General features: G+C 32.4%; 1 protein-coding gene across 1 annotated transcript in view; it reads left to right on the top strand.

The window, feature by feature from the left end:
* The first annotated feature begins 6,506 nt into the window (after nt 1-6,506).
* Nucleotides 6,507-25,413, top strand: part of LOC137401775 (uncharacterized) — a 33,266-nt gene continuing 14,359 nt past the window's right edge. Inside the window, exons 1-9 of the mRNA XM_068088258.1 lie at nt 6,507-6,644; nt 10,353-10,575; nt 11,900-11,996; nt 12,581-12,675; nt 13,518-13,625; nt 18,196-18,409; nt 21,409-21,554; nt 23,795-23,952; nt 24,792-24,927. Of these exons, the coding sequence (XP_067944359.1) occupies nt 6,616-6,644; nt 10,353-10,575; nt 11,900-11,996; nt 12,581-12,675; nt 13,518-13,625; nt 18,196-18,409; nt 21,409-21,554; nt 23,795-23,952; nt 24,792-24,927 (1,206 nt within the window). The 5' untranslated portion in view covers nt 6,507-6,615. The remainder of the gene's footprint in view (nt 6,645-10,352; nt 10,576-11,899; nt 11,997-12,580; nt 12,676-13,517; nt 13,626-18,195; nt 18,410-21,408; nt 21,555-23,794; nt 23,953-24,791; nt 24,928-25,413) is intronic.

The following is a 25,413-nucleotide window of genomic DNA, read 5'->3' as shown; positions in this document are numbered from 1 at the left end:
TCTATGATTCATCAGTTTTAGGTTATAAAACATAATTAAAGAGGTTTTGAATTTTTTGTGTAAAATAAAGCTAATAAACCATACAACTATACACACATTTACATTTACATATACATATATTAATAGATGTATATAGTTTACATGTGGTTGTAACAATCGTAAGATATAGAACGTTAGAAAGTAGATAGAAGATGAATTTTGACTTCACCAATGACATCCTAAATTGCAGCAAAATAAATATTATAAAAAGTTGCAAATCTGATGGTTCTATGGAAAGAATCTTATTTACAGGGGTGATAAATCCTAAAATAAAATTTTATCAAATTTCTTTCAGAATTGGGAATGACAGCTGTGGCAACTGTTCAGTTTTGAATTATCCATACCAAAATTAGTCTGAATCACTGCAGAAATTGCCACTGAAAGGGGGTGCCAACGGAGATGCAAGAATAAACTGCCTTGGCCCACTGCCCAACATAGCTGCAAGGTGGTTAAGCTGAGCCGTTTTTAGTGTTAGTTGTTAGTGTGCACAGCTGCTCAGCCAAAGATTTGAGTTCAATTTCCCATGCAATGTTTTGCCTAACCTCTATATCTAGCTTTAGACATATGGACAGACACTGCTATTATTTATATTATTAGTGTCATTCTAAAAACTGTCTTCACAACCGGGTGGCTGGTAGGAGGTGAGCCAAGGCCTTAGCCTGATGATTTTGACTTTAACGAGTCATTTTACTGAATAGTCGTCCTTAAAATCTGACCAGCTCCTAGCAGCACTGTTTTCCGAGTTGTTTGAAAGACTGTTGAGCACTGACCTCAATGAGATATGACACAAGCTGGCTGAATAATGTATCAATCACTCCAATCACTACATACATTATATTACTTTCGGTTGAAAATTCTACAGCCTTCGATGCTCAAATCTTGCACTTTGTACATCTCCTTTATATATTTCCTTCTTCTTTTTACTCTGGCATCACATATGATGGTTATACAACTAATCTGACAATCTGTTGTTTCTTTTTTGATCAGTACTAAACCTTTCACTTTGTCATTCTCAGACACTGGCTCTACCCTATGATTATACTATTATGCTGTGTGTGGTATGTTATGCTTCTTACAGATACTCCAGTAATCTGCTGAGGCCACTTGATCAAGTCAGAGGTTGTATTCAGTTTGTGCAATCTTTGAGCACTTGTTTACAATATGGCTGTTTCACCCTTTGTCTTACACAACCTGCACTTAGTTACCATTCCTGGAATTGGTTTGCAGTGCTTAGTCTTGCGCTGCTGTTATTAGACACCCTGCCTCTTTCTTAAGGCCTCTTTTTGTCATCCACTTTTGTGTCCCCTACTGTCTGATTGCTTGTTTTCATTTGTTATAGTTCATTCATCAGTCTTGGTGTTCATTATCTAGCATAGCACCTTCTAGTTTTTTTTTCTAAAACCTATCTTACATGTCTTATTCATTGTTAGTTATCAGTTTATTTAAAATATGTATATGTATGTAATATGTATTTTTTCAGACTGCGGCTTTCATACTTTACAATTATCATTGTATTGTTATTACTAGTACCCATGGCAGTCCGCTGTACTTTGAGGGATGGTCATGCGTGTTGATAAAGTGCAGAGAATAATTACATCCACAATTATTCTACCCTTAAAGAAGACAGCTCATTATTGCATGTGTTAGGGTAGTCGACTCTTAAGCTGTATGCCACCAGTAGCCAAACCAATAAAAATAGTTTTTTTAATCTCTGCCCCTAGCTTCAGAGGCACAGACAAAATTGTTGCGTACTATAGAAATTATTGACTACTGTCTGCTCTGTTTGATGTTAGCCTATTAAAACCGGTAAAAAAGGAAAGCCTGAACCTGTTCTTCATTAGATGAAGTAATTCGCTTAACCACTCTCCGCTTGGTGAGGTAGCATTTTATTGACAAACAGCAACGTTTTATTCAATACAAATATACAAATATAAAGTGCTAGTAGAAGCAAAAAACTGTTCTTTGTAACTATTGATGCATTGTTGTAATGATAGCCAATGAACTAAGATAAAATAACTGAATTTTTGCTGCCTTCATCAGAAAACTAGTTGCAAGCGATTCTTACAGTATGTTTGTAATAATGTAGCCAGAACAGTGTAAGCTTTTTAATTAGTGGCTTGCCTAATGGCCTGCTCATGGTTTTCCAAACACTTGTTATGAAGTCAATTAACACTTTGATGCCGTATAGGCCGTGGGCCAAGACAGTTTATCTTGCGTTTCCATTGGCACCGTTTTTCAGTGGAAATTTCTGCAGTGATTTAGACTAATTATTGTATGGATAATTCAAAGCTGAAGAAGTGCCGTAGCTGTCATTTCCACTTCTATGAGAGATCTGGCAAAAATGACATTTTAGGATTTATCTCCCATGTAAATACGATTTCTTCCATAGAAGCATCAAATTTGCTAATTTTATCTAAATTATCTTGCAGTGATTTAGAATACCAGGGGAGAAGTCAAAATTAACATTCTATCTATTGTTGAACATTCCATATCCTACGATTGTTACATGCGCACTAAAACTATATACATGTACATATGTATATGTACATGTATATATAACTGTATAGGTTAATGGCGTCATTTTACAATACGAAATAAAACATTATAAGAATATTTTGTTTATAAACTGACACTGATGAATCATAGAAAATAATAAAAACACATTGTGAATACTTTGTATGTGTTTGAATAATAATGTCTCTACTTTTGTAGAATATATCTTTTAAATTTATTTGGTATTATATCGTTTTTGTAATTAAGTATCAATATGTTGTTGATTTCTTAACATTAATATCAAGAGATGATTTTTTTAGCGTAGTTCTGCATGATCATACTATGTTTGCATAAATTTGTTGCTGTTTGCTATTTATTTTTAGCACTGTTGTGAAGTAATAAAATACAAACTATTTTAATTGGTTTTAATGCATTTACAACTTTTTGGATAAAAATGTTAGGTAAACCAGCTGTTTTAGTACCTACCATTCAGTCCCTTCTTGCCATGACAATAACCAGTCAGCCAACATCCACATTTGCAAACTATATTTGTTGTACAATAAATAAAATGCTATGAGTTTTTTATATTGAGGAAAAGTAGCCAATTTACACATAAGTTCAAAAGATAGACCACAATCATCGAAATCAAACCATCAGTTTTAAAGGTTTATATTCAAAAAATAACTTCTTGCTAATTCAATTCATAATTGGTTTGTTCATTATTCACATCACATAACACTTTGATTTCATGCCTGATAAAAACCTGCCTATAAAAGCTCAGCTGGCAGCCATCAGTTGTGCATTTTATTGCAAAATTTGGGGTAAGGAGACTTAACTCTTAAGTGTGTACAAATTTTACCTATGAATTCATTAATTTTGGACACATATCCTTGAGGAGACAACTCCAAGTTCAAAACTACCTCTAACGAATTTAAAAATATATCCTCGATAGGAGGCAAAAATGTTCCGCCTCCTATTATCAATTTGCTATACACATTTTAGATAATTTTTATATATACGAAGGCCTCTTATTAGGGGGCCTCCCATCCTACATATTTTGAGTATATATATATATATATATATATATATATATATATATATATAGATATATAGATATATATATATATATATATCTATATAGATATATAGATATATAGACAGCCATTGCTAAAAGGAACTAGTGGTGGCTGTCTTCTAGTAGCGATTGAGTTCACGCTTTCAGGCAATGATACAAAGCCCCATCGGTGGCTGGAAAGGCAGGCTGTTGGCTGTAGGCTGATCCAAACGCTTGACAGATCCAGACTGGCTCGGCTGTGGAGAAACAACCCAAATCCCCCAGTCGGCTTTGGCTGCGGTGACTCTATCAGCCTCTTGGATCATCTCACTATCTTAGGCATGCGCCCTTCCACGCTGACCAACTTGGTTTCTGGCTCTTTGGGGGGCTGGCGTGCTGTGGTCGTTGTAGGAATACATGGCTTCATTGACAGGTCAGCAGGCCATCTTCTTTCCTTCAGAAAATGCTTAACCATGTCAACAAATGGTTGACATTCCTTAACTTCTAATATCTACAATGAAGCCACTATAGGGGAAATGAGGGGTTAAGGGATAGTTATAATATAATTACTATCATAGAGATGAGGGGTTGACATCCTGTTGACATGAAAAATCAGGTATGCATCGCTAAGGAACTTAACAATGCATACCTGATTATATTTACCTGCACTTAACGTTTACTCATTGTTGTTGTTGATTATTATTACTTTCACATGATCATTGTAGGTTTTATTAGAAAAATCTGTATTTTGCTATCATTTGCGATTGTTTTGGATGTTTAAGATGATCTAGCTGACAAGATGTTTCAAGATTAACATCAACAAAACTTCATGGCAATTAGAGCACACAGATTCAAGTAAAAGCTTATCGTGTTACATTCTAATATCACATAATTTATAGTGACACAATGTACTATTACACAGCCTATGTTGTCTCAACCTGCTATAACTCAGTTTACGGTTTTATTACTTGCTGTCACATAAAAAAGGCTTACTGGGTGAGACAAATCTAGATTGAGTTGAAGATATATTTGAGGATAGTAGGAATTGTTGCTGCATAAAGTTTGTAAATATTTTAGGCCACACATTCATCACTAGTGATTATGCTAATTGTTCTAACAGCAACGTTTTTAGTACCGCTATACCAAGGTTCTACTGAAGTGCTTTTGTCATGTATGAGTTGTAAACAGCTCCTAATATTTACTAATGAAGAGCAGTTTTCATCAGTTCATCTGCCAGGATTTATTAAATGTTACAATAATACTAGCTTGCTATGAAAAGGTCTCAAACCCATGACATGACATGGCTAACCATGACATTAGCTAAACCAAAACTGTCACGTACAACTTTTATTGTATTTTCTAGGTAAATCAGACACGCTGATTCCAATTTTGTACTCAAAATAAAGACTGGTACACTAACCTTCAAAGTCATATAGGCTTTTTAAAGCATTTCAATATCCGTCTCAAAAACAACAAAATTGGCATAGCAAGCTCCGCCCATAAATATGTGACGAAGCCAAACTTTTTAGGAATGAAAGTTAGGGATGTTTAGTCCGATTTATAATAATAAAGATGGGTGTCTTAAAACCCCTTATTAACTAAATTCAGCCTGTAAAATAATCTCCGTATTTCATGAAAGGTAGATAAACTATTTAAAATTGCTCGTAGCTTGTTACATGATATTTAATAGGCTGAAAGTCGAGAAAAATGAGCTCAAAAAAGCACAATTTCATCACAAGCTAGCGTTGTTATCGCGCTTTTTGAGCTCATTTATAAATATGCAATGTTAAATAGCTTATGTACCTTTTAGAAAAGACTGAGATTATTTTGAAGGCTGAATTAAGATAATAATGGGTTTTCAAACACCCATCTCTATCATTTTAAATCGGACTAGATATCTCTAACTTCTGTTCCTAAAAAGCTAGGTTATGTCACTTATTTATGGATTGAGCTTGTTGTGCCGATCATATTGCTTTTGAGATCAATATTAAAATGCTGTAAAAAAGCCTTCATCACTCTGAAAGTTAGTGGACCAGTGTTTTTTTAGTACAGAATCGGAATCGGCGTGTCTGATTTACCTAGTAATTACAATAAAAGTTGTAAGTGAGAGCTATGGTTTAATTAAGGCTGGTACACACTGTAGCACACTATATTGGGGTTGTAATCTCAGCACTCATTTGTTTCCATAGGGGGTGTAGATCAATAGTATCGCCTAGATCCTGCACCTAAGCCGCAAAAAATGTGGCTGTCAACTTTCCCAATGCTTTGCCATGCATCAATGGCAGTCTGTACAACAATCACCATATTGATGATGAGGGGTTCTGGCAGATCACTTAATCCATATTCCCCTTCATATTAGCTGCTGCGGAACTAGTATTCCGTCATTTCAGCAACTTAATTTTATAATGAGAACACTATGCCACTGACTGTGCAATGCAGATGAGTTTGTTATAGAGTGAACGACGTCATCACATACAACCACTGATGTTTTGTTTGATTACTGTGAATATGTTGTGATTCGGTGTGTACCAGCCTGTAGGAAGCTGACACCAGCATTTCCGCTAATCGATAGCCAATTGGCAATTTAGAATAATTGTGCTGATAGCTAGTCACTGTCCTTTATGGACACACCTCGTGGTCTTTCATGACACACTAGAATGCCACATTACTAGCCATATTATCAATACATTTAGTAATAATGAGCTTTGGTTCCATTGAGGTGCTTTTGTCTTGTATGCGTTGTAAGCGGCCCGTAATGTCATTATAACAGCAGCCTAAGATTGCGTCATATTGGAATTCCTAAATTCTCCGTTGGAAGTTTTGAAACAAAATTCCCATGCGGGGATTTCCTGAATCTATGATTCACTGCTATTGAAAACTATTACCATTGATGTATGAGCTGAAATCAATTGCTTGCCTAGTAACATTCAGTTGAACACTTTAGATTACATTAAGTAGGCGACTAAAAGCTGCATATCATGTAGTCTTTTTAGGTTATTGCTCACAGCTGCACGCAAATCACAGAGGCTATGGACGGCTCTCTTACTGAGCTCTGCAGGTAAGTATTAATCTGGGCTGACTTGTGTTTTTTAGTTTTTCTCAAGTAGACACTCTTATAACTTAAATTCTATTTAACGTAAAAATTCTAGTAAAGTTTTGTTCAATATTACCAAAGAAAGTCTATATAACGTAAAAAAAAATTTGGTGCAAGTTCATAAATTCGGTTTGAATAACGAGAATTTGTCGCTAGACTAAAAATATGAATTTCTCTCTTGCCGCACTTGAGAGAGAAAAATACGTATAGAGTTATTTTTTTATATATACTGGTACCATGCCATAAAAGATTGTCAAGCATGCCAATAAAGCACAGATAATCAATGTCTGCGCATTTATTCAGAAATACTTTAAAAGGCAATCAGTTGGTGTAGGTGTTGGAATGTTGGCCTACCGAGCTTAATGTCATTAGCTGGCGTTCTGTTAAAAATAGATTTTATTCTAACCGCCAACGCTAGTAACAGATGGGCAGGCGAACACATGAGCTCGGCTCTTGTTATAGTAAAGATCATGAGGTGTGTCAATAAAGGATGGTGAATAACTATCAGCAAACTTATTCGGAAATGCCACATGGCTATCGATTAGCAGAAATGCTAGAGTGTCAGCCTGCTGAAGGCTGGTACACACTGTATCACAACATGTTTGCAGTAATCAAACACAACATCAGTAGCTGTCTGTGATAACATTGTTCACTCTGCCACAAACTCATCTGTGCTGAATAGTCTGTGACATAAGGGACTATATACAAACAAAGTTGCTAAAGCCAGGTTCCCAAATATGTCGCAAAGCACTGGCGACAGCACCACATGTTATTAGCGGTGAAATGGGAACCTAAATGACGGGTACCGCCAAAGACCGCCGGTAGTTGCCGGGGGCAACGCAATAGTTTAGCACTGCTCAAGTTTCGAAAAAGGCCGCAAGCAAAACCTTCCCGAAATGCACTGTATGGGTGAAGGTCACCATTATAGAAATGGCATGACGAACGATTATGTTTAGCAATGCAGCTTTTATGTGAACATATGCCACCGCGCCTAGCACCGCGATCATTTCACTGTGCAAGTTACCGTCGGAGTCTCACAATTGATATTGTAACCAGGCTTTAGATAACAAAATACTAGTCCCTCAGTAACTATCATTAAGCACTATAATAAATAAATAACAGAAATAGATTTTTTAGAAAAAATACAATATTTTTAATTATTCATCTTTTTGCAACATAGACCTTACTATCTGAAAAAAAGGTGAAAATCCATTTAGATTAGTATGAAAGGTGTGGTCTTCCCTTAACTTAACATAGGACTACTGTAATCATGGACCCTAAACCACGGGAAAGTGATAAGAACAAGAGAAAAGTTATTCATTTAAACCAATAATACTACAGACAGTGTACAGTCATTAAATTAAAAACTAAAGTCTAGTTTTTTTAATTTGAAAGGCCAAATAGTTAGTTTAAACAGATCTTCAAATGGATTACAAGTTACATGTATTTTACCGTTTGTATAACCTAAAATCCCTATAATGTAAAAATTCCCACAACAGATGATTTATGTTGAGCATGTAACGTATTTAAAATTTGAATATTACTTGTTACGTATTTGCTTACACAAGGCAATGTTTGGAGTAGTTCATAAAATGTGTGCCTTCAATTTAAAAAACCAGTGATTTTAATCACAAAGGTTTTCAATTATGAGAAAAGTTATTTGTGCCTTTGTGGTAGGTCAGATTCTGTTGCCATTGCCGTTGAAAATGCCTGATCATCTTAACTTATTGCAGAGTACAATTCGTTAAAGCTGATTTGGGTGGGGATTTGAACACTTGTCATACAATGTTTCTGATTGCAAAACAGTTTATAAGTCATACTTGACAAGGTCAATGTATTCAGGAAAGAAATTATTTTCTTAAAACATATTTAGTTAAGAAATTAGCAGTTTACTGTTAGAATACAGCAGGTGCCTTGCACTACTGGCTACATAACTAGTAGATACTTACTATGTATACTCTAAACCTTACATGACTAGCACTGTAACAGAGAATAGATTAGTTTTTCCAGTATTAAAAGAGCAAGTCATAGAAAATTTAATAATATTGATTAATGAATGAAGAAATGGACATATTGTGTTTTTAAGAGTGGTCAACTGTCTCATGTTAGGGGATTTTTTACTCAAACAGTGTGCAAAAATTGGCTAAATCTGTCTTATAATCACTCATCACGTCTTCACTCGATGCAAGAAGGAAAAATAATGCTCTCCAATACACCCTTGCATATGTATACTTGGGTATCTCAATAAGCTGAAAAAGTTATATAATCCTATAGGCCTGGGTTGGAGGTTTTGCCTTCTAAAGCCAATTTGGTGTCCTTAGCCCTAGTTTCTAAAACATAGTCAGGCACACAAAAACACCAGCATATACAACACAAGCTAGAATGGAAATAACTGCTTAATTGATGTTTTTTATCAATTCTACAAACAACATCAAGCCTAAAAACAGAAATAAAAAGATGCCTGCTTGACAAAAATATAATTTTATAAGCAAAATATTAGTAGGCTCACTAATACTCAGTGTTTTTTATCATGCCTAAGAAAATATAAAAGAAAGTAGATATGCAGATATTAGAGCTGTCTTGTTTACTTGTATTTCTTTTTCAAACAACATAATCTAGCAGCTGGCATACAATTGTAACTCAGTTGTTGTCACATTTTTAACTAGTAACAGTATACAATAGGTTTTAAATATTGCTACAAGTTTGGACAGAATTTTGGTATATGCACAAATTAGAACAGAGACTCATAAATTGTATAATAAAACATCACTTTATTAGAGCACCATAGTATCTGTGGTGTAAACAGATTCTTGTCAGCAAGTTAAATGATTGCCAAAAATGGTTATTAGTAAATAATAAACAAGACAGACTCACTAGTGGGAACGTACTCGATATAATTTTAACTTCTGTTTATTGCCATTTGTTTGGGAGAAGAAGGGCTAAGATGCCCTCAGCAGGCTGATTTCAAGACTTAAAAAATTCAAGTTTGTGTCAGAAAAAGCATGTATTCTGAAATAGCTCTGAGGTGTTGTAGATTAGTACATTTCAGTCAATTTTTGCTATTTTTTCTAGTTTCTAATGAGGCGACAATGCTTTTTCTTTTTGTGACCAGGATTAATAGCCAAAATAAACAATGGAGGACTCTGTTATACAACAGATTGACAACTAACGTAGGAAGATGAAGGAAGTGATACCCACACTGAAGTTTAACTCAGTAAAATACTTTGGCATCGGTAATGTCCCTGCATCACAACATTTACTTAATTCTGATGGTATTCTGGCACATAACCATTGCAGTAATCAATAATGTAACCTCAGCTGTATTTGCAGCTGTGGTTCAGTAGTCTTAAAAATTTATAAGGCTGAATATAACAAAATATGATTACAATATACATGTAATTAAAAATAATAATTTTAAATATAATAAAACAAAACCTTTTTATGGAAACGATAAGACTACTATTAAAACCAAAATTATAGTAACAAATAAGTCCAACTTTTCCTAACGGACTTTTACAAATACTCACTAAATTATAACTATGTCTGTAGGTATGGCAGGTTCCTAACATCGGCATAGGTCTCAAGAGTTGCTGTTCAAAAAACAACAATATTAATTTCAGCCAACTGCATTGTTGAAGGTATGACATTACAACAGTGTCTCTCATCTTGTAGAGAGCTGGTACTAACTCCAGTTACTCAGGAGTCAATGAATTCATTCAGCAATGCAATTTGCTTTGGGAATCTTGACTCACCACTGGCTTTAAAAACCTGTCAAGCATGCCTTAGGCAGTTTGATGAGCTAAAAGTACTATTCTGTCAACATTCTATCTGCAAATTATGTGTTGATCAGCTGAAGATAGAAAACCATGGCTACAAGTGTCCAGTTTGTGGCAAGGTGAAAGCTATTAAAAGCATATATTTTAACAACAGGCTGTTGGCATTACCATTGTCTGTTATATTCTTTAGATTGCTTATGATTTGCTTGAGTCTAAATAATACTAGAAATAGTAATGATAACAATAGTAAAATATTTTGGACTATTTTTATAAATTTATATGCATCGATCATCAGTTTGCTAAGTTTTGTCAAGCTAGCTATCTCACATTTAACGCTAAATTAAGATTGAAATGAAAATTAAAATAATGCAAATCTACAAAAACTCAATAAAAACAACGATAAGAGTTTTTAGTGAGGACATGCTTTTAAGTTTTGCAGCTCAGCCATTGACTAATTTCTAAAATTCTAATCTTTTTTTATTATTTTTGAAGTGTAATTGTCTGTCTTTATACTCTCTAGTGTAGTACAAACATGTAGGCAATAGATACAACTTTTATTTACTCGCAAACAATTGTTTTTATCTCATAACCTTTAATTTTTTGTAAAAATATTTTGCCTTCTCTTTAAAATGCTTGACCTGTTCCCAGTTAGATAAAAAAGACTTGAGGTAATATTGCTGAGACGCCAAACCATCACATAACTCTACCTAAAAATAATTGTAAAAAAGTACTTAAGATATTATATTAAAATACTGATAAAGAGCCCAAAATTATTTTTTGATTTTCCTTTTACCTTAACTTCAGAAAAAAACATAAAAACATATAAAAATATAACATTTTAAATTAAAAAATGTGTTTTAAATGATTTTAATTAGCGTATTATATTTTTCTATTTTGTTCTTACATTTGATATCTATAAAATTTCAGTTTAAAATAGTATGTCTCAGTTTTTTACATTTACACAATAATAAATTTCTTTCATCGCGCAGCTTTTACTTTTTCTTATGATAATAATAATAATAATAATAAGGATGTAATAATGATAATGCCTCTGTAGAATTGACAGCAAGGTAATCCAAAACTTGTTGCTCATGTTTATGTTTTACAATTTCTTGATTGACTCTTGCAGAAAGCATTTTAATTTTCTATTTTACCATAAATTCTTGCACTTTTTTCTAATGAATTATTACTTTCAAACCGTAATAGAAGATACAACATACTTTGTAATATAGTTTGAACATCGTAAAGCCTGACCATCCAAAAACTAACTGCATAAATATGTGCTGATGCAATAATTCAAAAAGCTTCAAACATTATATTTTGAATATTAATTTGTGTTCAGGGTCATCTTGGGTTAAACTTTCACATTGTAACTTAACAAAGTTTAATGATAAAGTAACAGTAGATTAAAGGTCAATTATACTGCTACTGAATAACACATAGGAATGTCCAGTACCTAATGGAGGATTTCAGCATCTACCAGATAGTTTACTGGCTCACAAGTTTACTCAGCTACAGCGCAGAAGAGGTTCAGCTCATGGTCAGTACATTTTCAGTGTATAAATATTAAATATTGCTTTATTGACACTAATTTAATTTCAAACAATAACATTTTACAATTATGTCATGCAAGAATCACAAAACAAAAAATCAAACAGTTGACCAGTCAAATAAATGGTTTGACAAATAGTGTCTGCAATGAATTTTTCTGCTAAGAGAACAGATATTAAGTGAAAGATTGTCACAGCACCTGGCAATAATATTTTCAAAGTTTTTTTAGAGAGTGTATTCAATTTGTTCATATCACTTTAGTCGAAGTTGGTTGAAAACCTGTAACTGCCATATAAAAAACAATTAAAACTTTACACTGTCAGTATGTCCTACTGTATGCGTTTTATTTTATAGTTAGCCAAAACACCGCTTTCAAGTAAAATATTATAGTTGAGTCAAATGCATACAATTCACAAATATTCTTATAAAATTTAACTCTGTTAACAGTTTACTGTTTTTGTGTAAATTATTTGTTGAGAGTTTTTGAGTAAAGTTATTCTATATGATATACTGGTTATATGTTATGAGTTATTCATATGTTTATGATTCCATGAATTGCTGCTAATTTTTCAGTCAGCTTGAAAGATTTAGATCTGTCAGAACTTAAAAACAAACTCGAGGAGGAGATATCAGCAGGAGAAAGATGGATTGTCGCAGCCTTTCGTATGGTAAAGTTGGTGTTTGTTGCTTTAATGGGAGATAAAAGGTTGAGTGCTTGTGAGCCAAAGTTTTTTTCCAAAGTCACCTGTTCATTGTTATTTTAGCTTATCTTAGTATGTTTTACTATATTTTTATATATTTTAGTATATTTTTTATGAGAAATGCTAACCTTTGGATGACTGTTTTTATAAATTTTTGTAATGGGCAGAAAAAAACCCAGATTGTTAACAATGCATTGCTGAAACTACATTAAATGTTAGCTAGTCAAGTAAATAATTGGCCACATATTTATAACAGAAGCACTTCCCTTTTTGTCATCATACTGTGCTACAACTTCAGCTCAAAAGTTCTTGCCCATGACTTACTTAAAATCGTCATTTTAAGTAAGTCATGGGCACCACATTTAACACCACATTTTAAACAAGCTCTTATTACTGGTAGAGCTAGTAAGAAAAAGTTAAGAGTAAAATAATTGTGAAAATTTAGGAGAGCTTATTTTATTTAAAGTATTTTTATACCAAGAACTTGGAGATTTTTAATTGGGTATTAATTGACGACTGATTTTTAATCTACTAACCTATTAGATTTCGTTCTATCTATTCTGTTAATCAAATCCACATATGAAAAAAAGGTCAATACAGTGATTGTTCAGTCAATATTTAGAGTAAAATACTATAAAACCACAATTGGTTTCTTGTTCGTTTCGCCTCTATCATTACGAGCAATTATGCTATGAACCTTTTACCATTGAAGCTTTATGAGGCAATGAAACTTTTAATGTGTTCATACTGGCTCTATATATCTTTACATTTCTCAGAGTTTAAACCAATAACCCATTTCTTTGTTTTAGATAAACCAACAAAAAGCCCGTCTGGTAATGGTTTTAAATGTTCAAGGAAAAAGTAGAAAATTTCTCGAAGAGTACATATGCGAGACAGTGGATTTATGTGAAGACAAGGTAACCTTTACCTGTGTGATACAATCGACTTATAAATGTATACTTCTACTAAATAATGATAAGATATATGAGATTTCAAATACATTCGATTTGGTTCAAAAAGTAGCATACCCAAATTAATTTGTCTTCCAAACTACATCTGCTAGTTCAGTTGTCTTCAAAATTGTTATTGTCAAGTCACCAAGTATATGTTTTTGAGTATTTTGTAATTTCCAAATATATTAATTACTTTAAGCATTAGGATTGATGAAAAAATCACATTAAACATAAAACTAATGTATGAAATTATGTCTAGGATACAATATATATTGTATACAATACTGTATACAATAGGTATATTGTATACAATATATATTGTATATAATATTGTATAAAATATATACAATGTCTAGCACAACTAGGTTGTAAAATAAGTTCATCTGGAAAAATAAAAAGGCTTAAACAAAAGACTGTCTTGTTTAAAACTTCTTTTGCATTGATATCTGAATGTTACGTATATACATATGTATGCATATACAAGTATGTATATATACATGTATATATGCCTATATATGTGTATATACGTATAATCATGTATGTATATGTATGTATATATACATATATTTGTGTATGTATGTATAAAAATGTAAATATTTATCTGTATCAGATAGAGAAAAATAACTACTTTTAACATTTACTCATTTCAGGTAAAAATATTGCCTTAATCTAAGAAAACGCTGTAAAATGTAAAATGTCATCAAACATGTGTTCAGAATATAATTTATGATTTCAAATTATAGCCTTAACTTTGAAACTTAGGATGGTTGACACAAGTCATGCTAGAGTTTTAGATGCATAGATGATTATAGATATATCTAATAGATGTATTTTGGGTGTAAAAATAATGTTTAGAATACAGGTTAGTGCAACTAAGTTATAAAATAAGCCATATGTAATGATAGAATGCAAATATATTAACTGAAAGCCTCTTTCGTTGAACAGTTGAAAAGTAAGTTGCTAGCGAAATACTTAATTTACTGTTTCAATCTCCTAGCATGTTCAGTTTGAAACTCGTGTTTGCTTGACCAAGTTTTAATTGTGTAATCCAATTTCCAATTTACTCAATGTAGTCGAATGCAATACACTAATTAAATAGTACTGTAAAACACTAGCAAATTCACAAAAAAGTCCAAAAGGTAGTTTATCTTATTATTTTTTAATATTATGTGAGATTTAGGACACAACTTTTTATTTAGCTCCAAGTTACACTAAATTTCATCAGTAATAGGCTACTAACAACATCATACTGCATACCTATTCATAAATGTACTCTGTAATAAATCAAGATGCTAGCTTTTTTGGTGCTGCGATTGACATAGGTTCCTAATGTTTCCAGAAAAATTCAAAAAGTTCTTTATGCTGGAATCTTGGATTTCTGTTTTATTCCGCTGAGCTAAGAGCTTTTGGTGAACTCGGCCATCTTGTGTAATATCTCATACAGGAATACTATCAGTATACATCACTCACAGAAGAGTTATGTTGCGCTGCTGATTACAACTGAATAGCAAAATTTTACCACTAAATTTCATTTCTTGGAAGTATTTTATAAATTTTGCGTTGCATTTCGATATACCGTTCTGGGAGCATTTACAAATATTGGGACTTTGCTTTCTGGGAAAGGTAAAATATGTATAAATGTTCTATGCAATCCTAATATTTTCCCAAATTCACTTCATTGGTCATTCAAAAAAAAAAGATGAGGCTTGACTTGTTAATTAAATGGCTGTGGCATAAGCTTAAGTGGTTATTATTATTGGTTGGTAAGGACAACTTTTCTCCTTTTTGTTTTCACTTTTACTCAATTTACGATTCATGATTGGGATAATTTTACAGCGAGTAAAAGAGAGATTACACCACCGATGGCAATTTACATTAATTTTTATTTTTTTTCCAAACAGCAAAGTCTATTCTGCAAAGGAAAATGTGCCATGATCACAGAAACCACAGTTTAGTCAGAATTACAAAATTTAGAGTTATCTACACTAGCAGGAGAAAATTCTCACAGTTATTTTGCAAAAAATCTTTTGAATTTAGCCTAATTGCAGCAGATTTTATGGTCAATAAACTGAATTCACGTTTACCGCTAGTGCGAAAACATAGTTCCGAGAAAACTGGTGCTAAAGTTTGAGAAACGAAAACCAATGCACAATTTTGTTTACATTTCAAAACTTCATGGCAACCAATATCAATAGGCTGTGATATTCATCTAGATTTCTGTCTTTATATCCAAAACATTATACTGAATTTAAAAATTCAAACAGATTTAAGCTGGTTGTCATAGAAATAGCTGTATATCTATAAGAAAATGTATTACTTAACTTTGCAGATAGTAAAAACGGTTGGCAGTACGCGATATTGAGCACAACCGTAGTATGATCAACAAAATTAAAAAAAAATAACAGTAACATATTGCACACCATTGGTCACTATATACGTCGATCTTGTAAATTCGAATAGTTATTCTTACAATTAAATCTTATAAAATCGAATAATTATTCTTGTACCGTAATTAAATATTGTAATAATCTTATAAGATTTGTTAGGAACATATCATCGTCATTCCCTTTACTTTCACCACTTTTGACATCAGTTGGAATACCAAAGTACTCACTATAAGTGTTCAAAATGTCAGAATCATCTTTCAAATCAGCAAAAAAGAAGCGGTTATGTTTTTTCGGACGCCATTTTTTGGTACTTCCTGTTTAGCATAGCAATGATTTAAGAAGTTTTTTCCAAGGGTTAAAGGCATTTATTATCTAAACTGACTTCAAATTCAGAAAGATCACTCTTTGATTGGTCCAGATTCATGTGTCATAAAAATCGTTATCAATATTATAAATTCAGTTAGTTTAACTTTAAAGCTGGATAACCCAACTTCATGATTTGTGACTTTTCCATGGTTTCTGTTTCCATGACCCAAATATAGAAAATATTTCATTTGTCTTAAATATAGCAAAACCAAAATTATATCTTTGCTACAGTATGAGCAAAGATTATCTGTCTATCTGTAGCCAGAGTTCAATCTGAGGATAAACGATAGATTCTATGATACTCCAATGCTTAACGCTTAACACAGACGCTTTAACACTTACACCAATCCGTAGCTTTTAGAAGTTCTGAATAGTTGTCCAACTACTTATTATTTGTGTCGAATCGATACACCAGACAATCTCTCATAGCAGACTAGACTGCCAGGGTATCGGTCTATTTTCATGTATATAGATGTAAATAAACTGATACCCAAAGTTTATATATCAGTCTTTAGACTAATATATAGACTTTGGGTAGAAGAACTGAAGGTACCTGGAACCTTCAGTTTTTCAAACAGACGTACTACCCACTACACTATGCATGCAATTGGTGATACTAATCAATAATTGTACACATACTTGAGCAGCGCTTGCGAAAATACTTGCATAACTGACTAGTAATGCCATGATGTGTCGCAATGTCAAGCTGACTTTACGGTTCTTATTATAGTAAAGATTTAAATTAGCTCAAGTTACCAGTTCAAATTACTCATGTTCATTGGGTAGTTATTTTATTACCCATAAAACACCAGGCATCTAGCTAGTATGTGCTATAATTTCTTTGCATAAAAATAATCAAAATTACTTAAGTGTGGTAACTTTGCTTGAAGACAACACCAGATAACCTGTTGAACCAAATTTGCAAAAAATTGATGGAATTTAAATTTAGCACTATTTTCTGTTCTTGTAGATCTCTATTCATCTCAGCTCTTTTACAAAAATTAGCCCACAAATGGTATCAATGGCATTCGTAGCTATCAAAAGACATTCCAGTCATAACGTGTCGGTTTGTTGACTTTAGTCAACAAAGTAATAAAACCTTAAGATATTCATTAAAAATAAACTTCTTATTTGGAACCACATCAACGTTTCATTGTATCTTTTACATCAGCTAAAGATGTTATGCCTCAGTAGTTCAAGATATCTTCTCATTCATCATCTGTTAAATCATAATACTTCAAAGTATGATTTACTGGCAACCTGATAAAATTTATTTGTTGAAAAGAGCAGTGTAAAACTGGAACTGCATGCGGCAGAAAGTTAACTGTAAATGGATTGAATTAAAAATTAAGTGATTGCTTGTTGATTAACTTTCAGATACTAAAATCAAAATTAAACTTTTTAAACTAACTTTTACAGCCCAGAGCAAAATCTGAAAGCTAAACAAATAACACCCTTAAATGATTGGTTGAAAGCGTTTACATTTGTTTTTGTCAGTTTTCAAATTTTTACAACATTTGAATGCTGTTAACACATAGGTGCGATTACACAATATGGCTTTAACCATACTTGTTTCTGTTGAAGTTTGTAGTTGTGAGAAACTAATATCTGCCTACATTTTGCTCAAGCTGTATCAGAATTTTTGGTATCCTGCTTCAAACTTGTAACTAGAGCTTTACAAGCAATGAGTATCTAAATATCTGATAAGCCTTTCTTTGTTTCACTGTAAGTAATAAAGTGATAATACTGCATAATACAAGTCAGTGTCTACCTTCCCACAGCTGTCTAAATTGGCAAAAGGACTAGAAAAAGAAAAGGCAGAACTTGAAGACAGAGTTCAAGGTTTCAAGGCCTACATAGAGTTAAGGAAGTCAGTGAGTGAGAGGGTACAGAAGTTGAAGGATGAAAAGTGTTCTTCTGAAGATTTTAAGTTGGCTGAGACTCTTCTGGCAGATCTAACCGGAGCCTACACTCAAACTCAGGAACTCCACAGCCGTATGTCGCTAGTAAATGATCTCTATTAATGAATCTCACGCTGTCATTAAGTGTGTCTGTTGCTTCATGTAAATGCTACACGCTTCAACATTTTTGGCAAAACTTTAAACACACATGCTCCATGATTTTTTGCAAGGTCGCCACAAATATTTGGTTTCAAAATTTAATCTTTGTTTTTAGAACCAGCTTCTTAAATGCCCATTCGATTAGAAACACGGTAACGTGCATGTGCATGCATTAGCCCTTCAAACCCTGGCCATTCTTGTCAATGCATTTCAGTAACCCTGGGTAATTTGTCCAACGATCCAAAGATTTTAAACTTTTATTAACTCATTTGCAACAATCGTGAGTTAACTTGCAAATTTATATCTTAGCTAGGCTACCAAACCGAGTTACCTCGTCTTGAAAATTTACCCATTCCTTGTACAGTTATTTTTAAGTTATAAAAGATGATTTTTGATTAGGTATAAAAAAGAATTCTGGCCAATCAGAAAAACTTACAAATATGCCTCAATAATACTTTTTGGCAAAAGTTATAACCAAAATACTAAACCCATATCGACATCTACCTAAACCGGAAATCATCATGGCGAGTTATACCTTTTTTGTTCGCGATCAATTTTTTCAACTCTAGAAGGAAATATGCAGATTCGGAAGAGGTAAGACAGTGAAAGATTGCATAAATCAAATTAAAACATTATTTTTAATGTTTCAAAGTTTTTATTAAATTTAATTTTGCCAATTTGAATCGTTTTGCTCGAATACAAAATGTGCTTTTTAGGCAGTCAGCCGTAGTCAGACAAAAGTTATCATTCACTTTCAATAGAATCATATTGATTTTTAGAGCTGTCTATAAAGTATGAAAAGTCAAGAACTGAGTTATTGAACTTATTTGTATTATTTGAAACATTTTTATGACAGTTTATTTGAGTTATATCGGCATTCATATTTGCTAAGTTTTGGTTTGAAGGATGATGCTCGCGAGGACAAGTTCGAAATTAGAGTTTCATGATTTTTACGTTCATGACTAACGGATTTTTAAGAAAATATTATTTATAGCTTTATATTGCGTGTAGCAAAAGATAATTTTAGCCAAACTACTTATATTTTTAGCATTTTTATTGTGAAATTCTAACTTTGTTTCAGCAAGCAAAAATTTTAGAAAATCAGAAATTTTCTAACACTACGTGGTTTGAGACACATGTCTACATGTAAGTAGCATGAAGTCTCTATCTGAGTTTTATGCCATTTGAAAGAGGAGATTTGGCTGGTTATTTTGAAAATTGAATGAGTAACTTATCTCATTTCAGTTTCTTGTAGTAATAAGTTAAATTATAGAATTTTTCTGAGAGATGACTGATATTTAAGGTAAATCACACATAAGCTAGTCAGTTGCAAATGAGTTAATATGTCTAAATGTGCTCAAAATACAATGATATTTGTAAAACACTAGTAAAATGTTGGGCAACCATCAGAAAATGTCATCAAACAGAAAAAAGCAGTACCTACTTGTTCATCATCATTTCATGACTCAAAATATACAAGAAAATTGTGGTTAGTATCTTAAAATTCTTTATTTGCATCACAATCATTTATGACCTACCAACAAATGAGTCGTATTAATTTTTTCGCGATATCGTTCTACTAAAATTTGTTACTATAACAAGGGAAGTAGATAAAGATATTTTAAAATTGTTAGAAATGGAAATGAAATTTTCAGTCTAACAATCTGTGCAAGAAATATGTTGATTGGTTTATGCTGTTATTTAGAAACAGCTTTTGTAAATAGAGCTATGCGAATGCCGGAATTCTGGCCGTTTGGGATTCTGACACATCCTACGCAATGCCAGAAAACTGGCTGATAGGGCTCACAGGGTTAAGAACAATTGCCCTTGAAGAGCACAGTTATAAATTTTCATTATAAAAGATGTGTAACAGTTTGTGTTAAAAATTTACACATGCCGAGGGCTATCTGATTGAAAATGAAAAAAACTTTGGGCATTGAGAATAAAGAGAGATTTGTTAATTTTAAAAATTCAACAGCAAAATCTTTTTGTATATCCTAGAGAATTTAAAATAGCTTCCTTTGCTAATTATTAAAGCACCTTGCAGTGATATGTTCAAAATAAAGGTTAGAAGCCGTATGCAATTTGTTCATATCACATAAGTTAAAATGAGTCGTCACTGTAAAGTAACAAAGGACACAAACCATGAAAGATCTTGAAACCTATAATTGAAATAAAATAAATCTTTAACATAGGCTGGATAAACCCAATTTTCTGTAAGCCTCGAAGATCTCTATGGTGTCACAGGCTGAAAAATCTTCCTTGCTTTATTATCTACATTGATTGAAACAAATATTTTAAAGCTTTACACATACAAGGGAGTAAATAAAAGTCTACATTTTGATAAATTGTCTGGTTATGTTGTGAAATGTCATAAAACAGTGTTTCTCTTTTTATTGTAAGGTGTCAACTTGACTGATAAAAATAGTGGTACACGTATCTCATTATGCCAAACAAACAATATTTGCAACCGTAAAATCTTGCCCAAATAAACTCTTTCAAGACGGTTTCTGACACAATAATTTTCAGTTTGCATTTAAATTAGTTAAGCAGACTACTGACAATATTTGATAAAGTAATTTTAGTAAAATCTTAATGGTTTTCAAAGATTCTTAAAGAAAACATGTTTCTTCTAACAATAAAATAAAATCAAAATTTATTTTTAATATTTGAAAATAATTTTTCAATTGTGATTAATTCATTGAAAAACAGTCAGAATTGATCAGGTTGAGAAGCAATAAATTCATAAAATTCAGCATATTTCTTGTAAATTACTTCTCGTAGTTCAAGTGCTGCAAGCTTGCGTATTTTAACCAATCGCTTTAAACTGGACATACGAACGACGACAGTCAGACAGTTAGATTTATATACAGATTATTAAGAGCTCTGCGAGAGCTCAACTCTAACCTTATTTTCATTGTTTCACCCACTAAGACTTAGATGACGGCAAAGAACTAAAAGTAGGAGATTCAGTCAGACTTAAATATGAAGTTCCACATAGTCTTGAAGACTTTATAAGAGGAGATGTGACTCACTCTAGTGTTGGTGTATTAGTGGAGAACCACCAAACAAATGGCAAGGTTAGTTTCTGGTGTTATTATCTATCCATTTTCTGTTGTGATAACCATCTAGCTTTATACCAGACCATAGTTATGAATTTTAATACACCGACCATGGTCGTTTGTTTTTACAAAACTCTAAATAGATATCTTTTTTTTAAACCTTTTATTAGTCTTTAACAACAAAGCAGGCTGTTGCAACAGCAAGGGAACTATACTTAGCACATATACTTGTACTAAACAAGGCTAGAGGTATGAAAAATGAAATACTTTCTTTTGATCATCTGTAAAGTTTTATGAAGTTCAAAACTTGAGTTTGCAAGTTTAAACTTGCAATTGAACAATAAACTGCAAGTTGATTGCAGAGAAAAATATTTTGCCTAAATAAGCTTTTTAATATTTAATCATCCATTAGTAAAGCACTGAACATAGAGGAGCCTGAGATCCTTAGTCAAAAACCTGTGAAGCAAAAACTGCTTCTTATTTATTTATTGCTTAATTTTCATAAAATGAAGCAATGTTTGATTTATTTTTTGAAAAAATGAGATAAAATGAAAAAAAGAAATGCCAATAATTTAGAAAGAAAAAAAACAAAACAAATAAACATAGAAAGAAAGAAATTCAGACCAAAAGAGAAACTTACTCTTATCTTGAGTTTCCTGCCTCAGCAACATGCGTTTACGTTACTAAAATGCTATGTTATTTTTAAAATAAATTTTTGCATGAGCAAACTCTATTAAAATATTATATATACCAATCAATCAATTGTTTGCCATATAAAAATCAATAATTCATACAAACAAACACAAAGCACAAAAACTCCACACCATATAGGGTTTTCATGCCCAGCGTTTGGCTTGAGATCAAACTCCTGTTTAAAGGTTAAGTATTATTTTAACCAAACAAATAACCTAAAACAAATTAAAACATATTCTATATCTATTTTTTGCCGTTAAAAACATAGTTTAATCAAGTGTCACTTTTCAAACCGTCTCTGTCAGGACAGAGAGGCTTTAGAAAAAAGGACCATGTTATAAGGTGACATATGGTCCTTCCTTTTCCACAGCCGTTTTTAGCCATTCAAATTTTTCAAGTTCATTTATTTTTTTTGTTTCAAAATTTCTTTCATTTTTAGACTTTCATTTTTGCCTTTAGAAAAGTCGTTTTTATTTTCTTTAAGCTCCGTAGTATGCAGAGGCTGCCATTTTTTAATCTAATGATCATCGGACAACTACATCATCGGGCTGTTTGTGCTTCTCACTTCACTCATCGCTGTCTGGAAACAAGTGAGCTGGGATTCTTTAGTTTTTTAGATTCATTGAAGCAAACAACATTTATAACTCAATCATACAACACTTCTAACCCAATAGCTAAGTAATACTTGTATAGTTCTACTTCAAGATATACTTACGCAAAATTTCATAACAATTTTATCAGAAAATATTAGCTTTTGCTATCAACTGCTGGTTTTTTAATGTTTGAAGTGATCCGACTGCCAGATTGTTTAAATATTAACATTGACAAAACTTGATCATAGTTAAAACGCTCATAAAAAAGCAGATGTCAAATGACCACTAGTTTCTAGTGTTGCTATAGTTGATATTGGCTATTGTTTTCAGGTTGCAGCCTTACACCTTTCTATTCCGCCGATCTCTTTGCAACTACAGATGTTATAATGGCGGTTTTGCTGAATCTGGCTTTTGAATGAGATCAAGTTTTGTCAATTTAAGCTGGAGTCATACTGACAGTCAGATCACATCTAACATCGCAAACAATCACAAATGATGGAAAAATATTGATACATAGTGATAAAATCTATTAAGATTTTGTGTAAGTTCATATTTTAGGGTATTATATGAAGTTGTCTCTTCTTGATGACATTCTGATAGTCCAGTTTTCATTTTTCATCTATGAGCTCTAGAGAATACAGAATGCTATGCATCACAATAAAGTAGTATACAACTACAATTCTCACTCAAGTATGCCTATGCTAAAAAGCCATTGAAATTGTTTTCTTGCAGTTTATTGTAACATTTAATATGTTTCCTATTCCTCTGACTAAATGGGTTAATTTATAAGATTGTGGTCTTTTTTTAGTTTTGTCAATCTGTTCAGAAAAACTTTGAAGAAATCAAACACTCATGTTTAGATGATTTATAAAATAGACCCTCAAGCAAATGGCAGCAGGGTTATTAAAAATGGCTGAAGTTCTGCTGAAACAAGTGTTTCAAACAATTTCAATGTCAAATCAATAATTTCAGGTCTCTGTCATATTTCCTGAGAAGCATAACTGGAAGGGAAACAGTTGTGTGCTTGAGAGGTCATTAAAGAAATCAGAGATTCCATATGTAGGGGATGAAGTGAGGGTAAAAGTAAAGGAACCTCATTTCGGTTGGCAAAACCTTCAAGAACCGAATAGGTAGAATGATGTAATATAATATGACACTATACACAGCACAATAACACAATAGGTTGTAATTTAACATTGCACAGTCTAACATTGTATAACATAGTATAATTGAATGTAAAAAAACATAATGTAAGCCTAGTGCAATTTAACTTACATGTAATATAACTTTATATATATTTAACTTACTTATATAATAAACTATAAGATCAAATATTATACTGTAATTTAGTGTAATATATTGTTTCATTAAACAATAATTTGCAGTTACACAGTTAACAATAATTTCATGAAATGACAGTTTCACATGCTTGCGGATTGCGTATGAATTCACTGCTGCCTGCTTCAAAAGCTATGAGACAATGGGATGCTAAGGCTAAGCAACTAAGTGTTTGAAAAAGCTAACAAAATTATATTTCAGCTTTTTAAAGAAATGCTACACTGAAAGTAAATTAATACGATTTAGCTTAAAAAAGTTGTGTTAGCTTTTAATGTGAGTATTTTAGGGGTATTGGGTAATATCCTTCTACATTTCTAAATTTTACATCTAAAGAGAACTTTGTAAGAGATAGCTTTGTTAGCGGTCAGCATGCATAGACTTGAGTTTGTGAATGATCAATAATAAAATAATTGTATGAGAAGAAACTCTATGTGCTAATGCTTCATGTCTCATGAAGAAAATGCATAAAAAATATGGCTTTGAGTTGTCTGTAATTTTTAACATCAGTAGTAATTGACAGGAAGTTAAAATTAGTCGAACTGATTCTACCTGAACTAGTAATTATACACTTCCTTCTCTCAGGGTAACTTGCTGTAAAGATACAATACTTTATGACGATTTGTATTCTTAGCTCAGGCAAACTAACTCGAATTGCTACCACTGAGTCAGCTTTGGAAGGCGATTTGGTAATCTATATAGACTTCCCTGATGTGAAAGAGTGGAAAGGATTATACCGTGAGCTCTTTGAACCTAAGCCAGCCGAGATGGTGAGCGTAATATGTTGAAGTTTAAGTGGTAATTCAGCTTTAACCAGATGTAGATATGGAATGTTTCTATTACGTAGGAACAGAGATGAAACTAATAAGATGTTAGCATCTTATTGAAGTCAAGGATCACTGTTGATCACAGCGCATCAACTCTAAACCATGTTGATCGCAGCGGTATATTATGTAGTTCTCAATACAAATTAGCTGTTTGGCTCGAAAATTGTCATTGGACAGTTTGTAGAAGGTTGTGTAGTTGGTTTGCAATTTTGAAATCAATCTTTGAAATACAGCAAATCTAATTTGATTCAGTTTTAATATATCAAGCCAGGTGCATCACTCAGAGGTAATCTTAAACTAATCTTGGTCATTCTAGCTTTAATAGCTATGCCAATCTAAACCTATATTCACAGCTTAGATTGTTAGACTGTTCTGGCAGATTTAAAATAAACCCAGTAGCAATTACATGCATATGTTGATTATTTTGCT

This window comes from Watersipora subatra, chromosome 8 (genome assembly GCF_963576615.1).
Source record: "Watersipora subatra chromosome 8, tzWatSuba1.1, whole genome shotgun sequence".
Classification (NCBI taxonomy): Eukaryota; Metazoa; Bryozoa; class Gymnolaemata; order Cheilostomatida; family Watersiporidae; genus Watersipora; species Watersipora subatra.
This window is presented reverse-complemented; position numbering and strand designations above follow the sequence as displayed.